Below are 12,544 nucleotides of genomic sequence, written 5' to 3' on the forward strand. Positions count from 1 at the left end.
TGGCGTTTACAAAACAAACATTGAAGACAAACATTAAACCTGTATAGGCCCCTCAAAAATGTGGACAAAATCCCCAAATCCATATGGCCACCATTAGGTTGAATGCCAGGCGTATAGTATACGGGCGTCTTTCAGGCTAGACTGCATGCCTATGTTTAAAGTTTGAACCTTTGAACAGCCATTGTATATGTGGACGAGCAAATCAGCTATTTTTGTCATACACAAAGATAACATTCCCATTGACAATGAATGGATAATTTACGTCATGATATGAGTGCCGCTCACTTCACACGCGTGTGATTTTTTTTCTCGTTTAGGCACCATGCCATCGTGTCCTGCACGGGGAAGGTCCTCATTCCTGGGAGTATGTCTGGTCTCCTTGCTGCTCCCATGGCCCTGCGAGGCAGGGAGGATCCTGGTGTTCCCTGTAGATGGGAGCCACTGGATCAACATGAAGGTCATGATTGAGGAACTCCATGCCAGAGGACACCGCATGGACGTCATAAAAGCATCCACCAGCTGGTACATCAAAGATGATTCGCCTCATTACCACACCATTGTCATCGAACAGGGACGTGCTTTGGAGGACTTTTTCCAGGAGTTCCTGGATGTCCATATGAAGGTACACCATTACAATTTGATACACTGGGAGAAAAGTGGACGAGTAACTTGTTGGTTGGTTGATTGATTGATTGATTGATTTCCTCACTGTCAAGTAATCAAAAGGGTGACAAATAATCACAAATGGTCAAAAACCCATTCATCGCATCATTGTTTCATTCACTCAATGAATGAATTCATGCAATGATGTATTTTTTTTTTTTCATTTCTTTCTCAGGCACAGCGGGAAAGCACCTCAGTGCTAACTTTCTTTAAACTCACCAAAGACTTTTTGTCCATGCTCTCCGAGGCCCATTATTTAACCTGTGATTTGATCATTCAAATGCTTGAGGACAAAAACCTGGTGAAGTACTTTCTGGACGCCCAGTATGAGCTGGTACTGACAGACCCTGCCGTCGCAGGTGGAGTCGTGCTGGCCAAGTATCTCAAGCTCCCTCTGGTGCTCAATGTCCGCTGGATCACCAGTGGAGATGGACAGTTTGCCATAGCTCCATCTCCTCTCTCATATGTCCCTGTAACGGGATCCGGCCTCACGGACAAGATGAGCTTCATGCAGAGAGTCAAGAACATGCTGTTCTACAGCCTCATAATCTTCCAGCAAAAGGTCATCGTGGGGCCTCATTACGATGCTATCTGTGACAAATATATCGAAGGTGGATGTGACATCATGACGCTGCTTCAAGAGGCCGACATATGGCTGTTCAGGACAGACTTCGTGTTCGACTTCCCTCGGCCCACCATGCCAAACGTCGTCTACATAGGAGGGTACCAGTGCAAGCCGAGCCAGCCACTGCCGGCAGAGTTGGAGGAGTTTGTCCAGAGCGCCGGTGAGCACGGTGTGGTCGTCATGACTCTGGGTACATTGGTGAAGGCTTTACCGAGTGAGATCGCAGATGAAATCGCCCGCGTCTTCTCCAAAATGCCTCAGAAGGTAGCAGTTTGGCCTTTATTAACATTTTGATGCGACATACAGTCAATGTTAATCAGTTAATCAGTAAGCCTTGATTAATTCGATCAAGGTCAATACAATTGGTAAATCACTAGCGCCCGGGATGTGGCTGCCATTTAGATCACATCCAGGTTCTGGAGAACCGCTTTCCCTCTCAATAATACACTTTTTTGGGAGTCAGACTCAGCAGGCTGCTACACTTACCTTTTAATTGAAATACATTCAGAAAACTATTGTGCACTTTAAATGTCTTCTCTGATGGTCTTCATTTCATTGTCAGGTAATATGGAGGCACATCGGTGAACATCCTTCTACTTTGGGCAACAACACCCTGATAGTGGAATGGATGCCCCAGAGGGACCTGCTGGGTCACCCCCAGATCAAGGCCTTCGTCGCTCACGGAGGAACCAACGGGCTTCAAGAGGCCATTTACCACGGAGTGCCTGTTCTCGGCATACCCCTGTTCTTTGACCAGTATGACAACCTGCTGCGTCTGCAGGAGAGAGGAGCTGCAAAGATCATAGAGCTCGCCAACGTCAACGGGCACACGTTTGAGCAGGGTCTAAAGGATGTGCTCCACCAAGACTCCTACAGGGAGAACATGCAGAGACTCTCCCGTCTGCACAGGGATCAACCCATCACACCTATGGACCACGCCATCTTCTGGGTGGAGTTTGTGATGCGTCACAAAGGGGCAGCTCACCTGCGTACTGAGGCCTACAGGATGCCGTGGTACGCATACTACTCTGTGGATGTGTTCCTGTTTCTGCTGACCGCTGTAGGTCTCCTCATGTTCACTACTGGGATCATGTTCAGGTTCCTGTGCTGCAGAAGAAGGAGGAAGATCAAGGATAAGCAACAATGACCTAAGAATAGACATTGTCCACAAATGCAATACAGTTAACTAATGTATTTGAACAGTTACATACAGAAACTGCATGTGGATTATTATTATTATTATGATTATAGAACGTGAACAAAGGGTTCTCTAGTTTGGCATCAGAGTTATCCTGGCAGCACTGACGGCGAGCTTCGGCACCTGGAAGCAGCACTGCAACAGTGTGGAACTCTGTGGGCCTTGCATTGGATATCGTAGAGATCTCTGTTGGCCTTTGTGGGTTTCGTATTGGTTTTCCTTTCTGGACTTTGGAGTTACATGCCAGTTTAAGCTCCTCCGGCTATTTATAGTATATTGTTAAAATTTGCTGTGCATTCTAAGTCTATGCAATGTCTATGTGTACTGTTACTCAACCAATGGCCCACGAGACAAGACTACCCTTGGTTCATGGCATATGGTAATTATAGGCCTGTATACTGGTCCACAGGAAAATGTTTAAATACATCAAAATACATCAAATTCAAATGTAAGAAAATTTGTAAGGTGCGGGAGAAAATTCTTGACAAATAATGACTCTTGATTTAATTTGTTGCACAATTCGTGCAACAAATTATATCAAGTGCAGGCATTATTTAACTGAAATGTGCAAGTGGTCCAGAGCAAAAACAAGAAAAAGGTTGAGAACCACTGATCTATTCCCACCGGTTACCCTAATTCTGTTCTCTTACTTAAATGTATTCAACCTTCCATTTAACTCATGCAAACTGATATACTGATTTGTATGTGAGTGAGCAGACAGTATGCGGTTATATGGGCACACTTCCTATAATGATGACTCAACCAGCCAATCCAGTAGAGTAGCCTACCCCTTGAGATTCTAACTCCTTTTTCTGTGGTATTTCTAGACCTCTCACTGCAGTAACTGACGACATTGACTGGTCATCATATGTCACCAGGTAATTTAGTGCACTTATAGCATTAATAATTTATAAAGAAGGAGCAGTGTGGTCAGAGATGGGCAGTATTTGAAATACATGTATTTGAAATACGTATTTGAAATACTTTTTTGTATTTTGTAATTTGTATTTCGCTGGGATGGAAGATGTATTTTGTATTTTGTATTTAGATACATTTTTTGACCCAGTATTTGTATTTTGTATCAAAATACATTTTCAATGTATTTTGCCCATCTCTGAGTGTGGTACAGGTTGAGTGTGCAGCTTGACTCACAACAACCAATGTGGCTATTGTCAGCTGTAGCAGCCTATACTGCTGAGTCTGACTTCCAATAAAATGTTCATTGACTTATATTATATACTTACGCATTTTTATAGGGCTTTTCCAAGTGCTCAAAGCGCTTTACAATGGTTCATTCATTCATACATTGGGAGGTGAAGTGGCGAACAGTCGATGCCAGCGTCCTCGGTCACTTCCCACATTCAGACACCAATGGTGGCAAGCTAGCACCAATGGTGGTAAGGTAGAACCCTAGGGTTCAGTGTCTTGCCCAAGGACACTCCGACCCACGGATCATTGGAGGACCTGCTCTACCTACTGAGCCACAGCCACTTCATTTGGAGCATTTCTATGCTGATTACAGGTCTATTCCACTGTGATAACAGTTCAAAAATGTCAAAATGCAGTCCAAGCACGTATTTTATATCAGATTCATCAAACTAAATATATCACACCCAAAATGTGAAGTCTTTTAAAAGCAGGGAAGACATGCATGCATGCATGCGTGTCTCAGTTGTTGAGGGGGTGACGTGGTTGTTGTATTTTATGAATGTTTTACTTTGTATGTGTGCAGGTGTTATACTGTGGTTGATATGTACGTGTAGCTGTAGAACAGTCTAGATGAGTGTGAAAGAAGGCGGTATATGGAAACTGCAGAGCACACACTTCTTGTTTTTGTAGAGGTGAATGTTTATTCCCAGTGCTTGCCAGTTCACTTGCAGCAACCACAACAAAAGCTATTGTACAAGGTAAATAACTAATATCAGCGGCACACATCTACTGTATGTATGCTGAAGTCCAAATTCTACTTGTAATTCAAACAAACACAAGGCACGTGTTAAGGCAGTACAAACTCATGACTCTCTCCAGCTGTAGCCTATAGTGCAAAGCCCAACAGCTGTGGGCATAAGCATGACCCCTTTTTTGGCAAAGATATTTAGTGTAGAGGGGAAACAGGAGCGGGCCTAGCAGAGCCTTCAGGGACTCTGGTCAATAGGGATCTCGTCCACCCATGTGCAGTCCTAATGGCACCCTGTGAGATTCCTTTCCACTCTCATTTCAAAATGTGTAAGGGCCAATTCAAGACATGACCTGTACATGATCAATGCACTATACAAAGTGTGTATTTATTTGTCCCTGAAGCATCATTACAAACATCAGGTTGCCATATGGATGTCTACGACGCCATGCATGCACTCCCAGTTCAGCTACTGTATGTTGCAATTAACATTCAACCGCCGGGAACAAATTTACAGACACCTGCTGTTTCCCAGGTAATGTGAGCGAGCAATGATGATTTCCATGATGATTTTCAAATACTGCAGGGGGAACAGGTGTGGGGGAAATTTCTTATAAGTTTAAGATGTTTATGATATCTCGCAAATTCTGAATCGTTGGATCTTTCTTTCCATTGAATTTCCTGTTTACTTTCTTTTCTATTAAAGAATCTAATAGCCCTTGTGAATCAGGTCCCGAGTTCTTATGATGTAATCCAGAGAAGAAAAAAACCCCACGACAAAGCGCCTAGAGAGTAACTAAATACACAGGTGACAATGGGGACTGCGCATTAGTCCGTCATCGTCTGTGGCCGGTTAAGACCTCTGCATGTAGTTCGTGAATCATTGGTGTTTTTGTGCCTTGTGTAAGATATTTCTGATAAGAGACCTGCATTTCAGGTCACGCTCAGATGGTCACTGGAATTTGAACTTGAATGTAGGAATGTCTATACAAGTACACATGCAGTAGTGACCACCTGAAGACTAACACAGGACGTTCAAGGTAAGGCGAGTTCACTCTCAATGCATTGTAATATTCTTTGATCATTACATTTACATACATCATGGTCAGGGCCGGTCCTGAGCAATCTGGCGCCCTAAGCAGGATTTTTCGCGGCTGATCAGGGTCCTCCATTTTCAATTATTTACTGTTCTGGTTTGTTCAGTGATAAGGCAGAATCTTATGCAATCCAGGACAAGGTTATTGGTTAATTATGTCCAACTGAAATCACTCCGTTTACAGTGTTTCTCAGTTGCATAGACACAATTCCTTGACCAACTCACCATTTTCTCAAATAGTTTTTCATAATGCACAGTTTTGCACACCCATCGGTACAAACATCTAACTCCTGAGTCCCAAGTTCTATTTTTGCACTCAGAAACACACACTCAAGCTGGAAGATAGCAATGACTACGCAGATATCGCTTCACACCTGTTCTCATTAGCAGATATAATTCTAACGACAGTTGATAGAGGAGTTGCTGATAAGGGTCTGAGGAATACTATTTTCTTTACCATCAACTTAAACTGTATTCTTAACCTATTTAGAGCTGATGAAGCCGATTCAAAGAAGACCTTCTTAAGTATATTAATAAATAAATAAATATTTAGCTATGATCTCTTTGTTGTTATTTCTGCTACAATGTTCACAACCAAAGTATTTTACTCTCGTGCAATAATAAATATCTTGAATCTTAAATACACAGATAGCTCAGCGTTTGTTTAACCCGACATGGGGAGATATGGGGTATAAGTGCATTATTCACATGACAGGACCAATGTTATGCTTTTGATCTATGATATAAAAGGATGTAAGGGTGCTCCAGCTATCAAATATGAAGACTTTGGGTGGAGCAGTTTTGTTGTTACTGTGTGTGATTGCAGTTGCTTTGCTCTGTGGACCGGCATGCATTTATCATCTATGAAGATTAAAAAACGAATTGAGCCCCCATGCCCCTAGCAAAAATGTGGGCAAAAAAATCACACCCGTGTGAAGTGAGGGGCGCTAATATTAAAGTCAAACTCATGTTCATATGGTGATGTAAAACAAACGTTGCCAACACAAACATTAAACGCCATAAATAGACAATATGACGTAATGAGGCACATTATGGCATAAATTCTCCCTTCATTGTCAATGGCGTTTACAAAACAAACATTGAAGACAAACATTAAACCTGTATAGGCCCCTCAAAAATGTGGACAAAATCCCCAAATCCATATGGCCACCATTAGGTTGAATGCCAGTGTCAAGGAATTTGGGTGGTTAAACATAGAAAACACCTCAAGGCAGTTATAGCTCTTATCTGTTGTAAAGGCAGCTATGTTTAAACACAGCTGTGGTTTACTGTCTGTTGTAAAGCCTTATTGCCTTAGACCTGTGTTTTCTCCACCTGTTGTAAATCAGTGTTGCCTTAAGACGTTCCCCTTGGTTGGGGTAGGGGTGGAGACTGATTGAGTATATCTAGGCTGTCTTCTCAAACGTATGGGGTGACACACGGCTGTGGGTTTTTCCATTACATGTCATTGTGGTATACATTGAATGTAAGTTGTGTGCTCTCCTTGATGGTACCTCAATAATAATTACTCAATCTTTAAAACGCTTCTTTGCCTCAATTGATTGTCTCTTCTCTTTACTGAACTGAGTTCCCAATACAGAATTGCATGGACACCAGGCGTATAGTATACGGGCGTCTTTCAGGCTAGACTGCATGCCTATGTTTAAAGTTTGAACCTTTGAACAGCCATTGCATATGTGGACGAGCAAATCAGCTATTTTTGTCATACACAAAGATAACATTCCCATTGACAATGAATGGATAATTTACGTCATGTTATGAGTGCCACTCACTTCACACACGTGTGATTTTTTTTTCTCGTTTAGGCACCATGCCATCGTGTCCTGCACGGGGAAGGTCCTCATTCCTGGGAGTATGTCTGGTCTCCTTGCTGCTCCCATGGCCCTGCGAGGCAGGGAGGATCCTGGTGTTCCCTGTAGATGGGAGCCACTGGATCAACATGAAGGTCATGATTGAGGAACTCCATGCCAGAGGACACCGCATGGACGTCATAAGATCGTCTAACAGCTGGTACATCAAAGACGATTCACCTCATTACAACACCATTGTCATCGACGAGGAACCTGTCTTTGAGGACCTTCTCGGGGAGTTCTTGGAAAGGCACATTAAGGTACTGACTTGACTGACTGACTGACTGACTGACTGACTGACTGACTGACTGACTGACTGGCTGACTGACTGATTGATTGATTGATTGATTTATTGATTGATTGATTGATTGATTTAATCCATGATTTCATTACTCTGTCAGTCAGTCAAATAGAAACCCATTCATTCATCCACCCACTTACTCAATTGCTCATTAATAAGTGATCCAATCCAATCATGTATACTGTATATATTTTGTTTATTTCTCAGCTACAGCGGGAAAGCACCTCAGCGCTCACGTTCTTAAAACTCACCATAGACTTGTTCTCCTTGATCTCCGACGTCCATCAAATGTCCTGTGAATTGGTCACTCGAATGCTTGAGGACAAACGCCTGGTCAAGAGCTTGCTGGACACCCAGTATGACCTGGTACTGACAGACCCTGCCATCACAGGTGGAGTCATTCTGGCCAAGTATCTCAAGCTCCCTCTGGTGCTCAATGTCCGCTGGATCACCAGTGGAGATGGACAGTTTGCCATAGCTCCATCTCCTCTCTCATACATCCCTGTAATGGGATCCGGCCTCACAGACAAGATGAGCTTCATGCAGAGAGTCAAGAACATGCTGTTCTACAGCCTCATAGTCTTCCAGCAAAAGGTCATCGTGGGGCCTCATTACGATGCTATCTGTGACAAATACATAGAGGGGGAATGTGACATCATAACGCTCCTTCAGGAGGCCGACATATGGCTGTTCAGGACAGACTTCGTGTTCGACTTCCCTCGTCCCACCATGCCAAACGTCGTCTACATAGGAGGGTACCAGTGCAAGCCGAGTCAGCCACTGCCGCAAGAGATGGAGGAGTTTGTCCAGAGCGCCGGTGAGCACGGTGTGGTCCTCATGACTCTGGGTACCTTGGTCAAGGCTTTACCGAGTGAGATCGCCAATGAAATCGCCAGCGTCTTCTCCAAAATGCCTCAGAAGGTAACAGTTTGGCCTTTATTAACATTTTGATGCGACATACAGTAAATGTTAATCAGTTAATCAGTAAGCCTTGATTCATTCGATCAAGGTCAATACAATTGGTAAATCACTAGCGCCTGGGATGTGGCTGCCATTTAGTTCACAGGTTCTGGAGAACCGCTCTCCCTCTCAACAATACACTTTTTTGGGGAGTCAGACTCAGCAGGCTGCTACACTTACTTTTTAATTGAAATACATTCAGAAAACTATTATGCACTTTAAATTTCTTCTCTGATGGTCTTCATTTCATTATCAGGTAATATGGAGGCACATCGGTGAACATCCTTCTACTTTAGGCAACAACACCCTGATAGTGGAATGGATTCCCCAGAGGGACCTGCTGGGTCACCCCCAGATCAAGGCCTTCGTCGCTCACGGAGGAACCAACGGAGTCCAAGAGGCCATTTACCACGGAGTGCCCGTTCTCGGCATACCCCTGTTCTTTGACCAGTATGACAACCTGCTGCGTCTGCAGGAGAGAGGAGCTGCAAAGATCATAGAGCTCGCCAACGTCAACGGGCGCACGTTTGAGCAGGGTCTAAAGGAGGTGCTCCACCAAGACTCCTACAGGGAGAACATGCAGAGACTCTCCCGTCTGCACAGGGATCAACCCATCACACCTATGGACCACGCCATCTTCTGGGTGGAGTTTGTGATGCGTCACAAAGGGGCAGCTCACCTGCGTTCTGAGGCCTACAGGATGCCGTGGTACGCATACTACTCTGTGGATGTGTTCCTGTTTCTGCTGACCGCTGTAGGTCTCCTCATGTTCACTACTGGGATCATGTTCAGGTTCCTGTGCTGCAGAGGAAGGAGGAAGATCAAGGATAAGCAACAATGACCTAAGAATAGACATTGTCCACAAATGCAATACAGTTAACTCCTAATGTATTTGAACAGTTACGTACAGAAACTGCATGTGGGTTATTATTATAGAACATGAACAACGGGTTCTCTAGTTTGGCATCAGAGTCATCCTGGCAGCACTGACGTCTGACGGCGAGCTTTGGCACTTTCACACTTTCTAAATATTCTAATTTGGCGTTACATGCCAGTTTAATGTATCTTCTTCAGCTATTTATAGTATATTGTTAAGTTTAGATCAGGGGTTTTAAACTGATTGTGAAGCAGGGACCACCACCCTCGTTTTTGGTAAAACTTGCTATGCATTCTATGTCTATGCAATGTCTCATCATCATAATTTTTCGACTGCGTCGAGATCATGGATTTCACAATGCCACGCCTGACTTTCCGGTCCTTCATTTCCATCCCCAGTTCCTGCTTATGCAATGTCTATGTATCCCACTGTTACTCATCCAATGGCCCACGAGACGAGACTACACTTGGTTCATGGCATACGGTAATTATGCCTATAGTGGCAAATGATAATAATACATCAAATGTAAGAAAATATTTAAAATTAATAGGGAGAAAAATCTTGAAATCAAATAATGACTCTTAAGAGCTTGATTTAATTTGTTGCACAAATCGTGCAACAAATGATATCAAGCACAGGCATTATGTAACTGAAATGTGCAAGTGGTCCAGAGCAAAAAAATTAAAAAAAGTTGAGAACCACTGATCTATTCCCACGGTTACCCTAATTCTGTTCTCTTACTTTATCCAACCTTCCATTTAACTCATGCAAACTGATATACTGATTTGTATGTGAATGAGCAGAGAGTATGCGGTTATATGGGCACATTTCCCATAATGATGACTCGATCAACCAGACAATCAAGTACCCCTTGAGATTCTAACTCCCTTTTATGTGGTATTTCTAGACCTTGACTGGTCATCATAGGTCACCAGGTAATTTAGCGCACTTGTAGCATTAATAATTTATAAAGAAGGAGCAGTGTGTTACCGGTTGAGTGTGCAGCTTGAATCACAACAACCAATTGTCAAAAGCTGTAGCATACTGCTGAGTCTGTCTTCCAATAAAATGTGCATTCACTTATATTATATACTTAAGGATTTTTAAGCGGTGGACCCATTTCATTAGGAGCTTTGTGTGTCTCTGGCTGCCTGGGTGTATCCCTGGCTGGCTGGCTGTGTCCGAGCATGAAAATAGCATTTGGTTGGTTTTCAAAAGTGTCGCTGTTGGGCAGCCTAACACACCTAACACACACAATACATATTAACTGTATGATGATTTGCATTGATGATTGCATTAAACGACAATAAACTACCTTTTGCCACTCGATTTGCCATTCACTTTATGCATGTGCATATACCCTCTATACAAACTGACTGCAAAAATAACCTTAATAATAGAGAAAATATATCATGAATGAATACTGAAACCAGATATAATCATTAAGGAAAGTTGATGCATGCACTACTATGTCAACTCTAAATTACCATTTCCAGCTATTCAGTTGCAATTTTTTTTTAATATAATTTGGGGACCCCCCCAAAATAATTTAGCGACCCCCGAGGGGTCGCGACCACGGGTTGAGAACCCCTGCACTATACAAAGTGTGTATTTATTTGTCCATGAAGCATCATTACAAACATCAGGTTGCCATATGGATGTCTACGACGCCATGCATGCACTCCCAGTTCAGCTACTGTATGTTGCAAATTAACATTCAACCGCCGGGTACAAAATTTACAGACCATAATGTGAACGAGCAATGATGATTTCCATGATGATTTTCAAATACTGCAGGGGGAACAGGTGTGGGGAAAATGTGTTATAACGTTTAAGATGTTTATGTGATCTTGCAAATTCTGAATCGTTGGATCTTTGTTTCCATTGAATTTCCTGTTTACTTTCTTTCCTATCGAAGAATCTAATACCCCTTGTGAATCAGGTACCGAGTTCTTGTGATGTAATCCAGAGAAGAAAAGACTCCCACGACAAAGCGCCTAGAGCAGGGGTGGGCAACTTTGACGATGGAGAGGGCCACTATATTTCCACACTCACTCCCTAGGGCCATATATTACTGTCGTAGCAAAAATAGCCGAAAAATAGAGCTTGTAGATCGGCTATTTTTGCTATATTCAAATTGAAATCTTGAATTATTTTTTGCTATATTTGAATTGGAATCCTGAAAAATGTTTTATGTTATTTGAAATGCCATACTTGTCCTGAGCATTGAGCTACTAATTTAGATTGAAGTAATTCAAGCGGGTCATGTTTGCATGTTGTGGAATTGTAACAGCTGAAATCAATCAACTATATCAGTATTCTGACATTAACCTGAGGGCCACATTAAGTGAATGTGGGGGCCGCATGTGGCCCCCGGGCCGCCAGTTGCCCATGTATGGCCTAGAGAGTAACTAAATACACAGGTGACAGTGTGGACTGCGCATTAGTCCGTCATCCTGTTAGTCTGTGGCGGGTTAATACACAGGTGACAGTGTGGACTGCGCATTAGTCCGTCATCCTGTTAGTCTGTGGCGGGTTAATACACAGGTGACAGTGTGGACTGCGCATTAGTCCGTCATCCTGTTAGTCTGTGGCGGGTTAATACACAGGTGACAGTGTGGACTGTGCATTAGTCCGTCATCCTGTTAGTCTGTGGCCGGTTAAGACTTCCGCATGTGGTTCGTGATTTGTGAATCATTGATGTTTTTGTGCCTTGTGTAAGCTTGTGATATTTCTGATAAGAGACATGCATTTCAGGTCACGTGCAGATGGACACTGGAATTTGAACTCAAATGTATGTATAAATGTCTACACATGCAGTAGTGACCACCTGAAGACTAACAGGACGTTCAAGGTAAGGCGAGTTCACTCTCAAAGCCTTGTCATATTCTTTCATTATGGATTCATTATTTAGCTCCTTTTTACATTTTGCTCAAAGAGGATTTATTTGGTTGATTGATTGGAAATTTTATTAAATTGGGTCAAACTAATTTCAAACAAAAGCAGCACAGGTCAATACAAAAACTGCTACAAGTATAAAACCAGAACAAGCACTA

At 42.9% G+C, this 12,544-nt stretch overlaps 1 protein-coding gene across 1 annotated transcript; it reads left to right on the forward strand.

Moving 5' to 3' along the window:
- Nucleotides 1-322: 322 nt before the first annotated feature.
- On the forward strand, nt 323-9,452 carry LOC310854511 (uncharacterized protein; the record flags this gene model as incomplete). Its single annotated transcript, XM_083759191.1, has 8 exons — nt 323-622; nt 839-1,552; nt 1,851-2,425; nt 3,314-3,364; nt 7,306-7,352; nt 7,396-7,610; nt 7,859-8,572; nt 8,868-9,452. The coding sequence occupies 8 exons, from the start codon at nt 323-325 to the stop codon at nt 9,450-9,452; spliced, it is 3,201 nt and encodes a 1,066-aa protein (XP_083615317.1).
- Between the last annotated feature and the right edge of the window lie 3,092 nt (nt 9,453-12,544).

Source organism: Protomyctophum parallelum, assembly GCF_964188405.1.
Source record: "Protomyctophum parallelum genome assembly, chromosome: 1".
NCBI classification, from domain to species: Eukaryota; Metazoa; Chordata; class Actinopteri; order Myctophiformes; family Myctophidae; genus Protomyctophum; species Protomyctophum parallelum.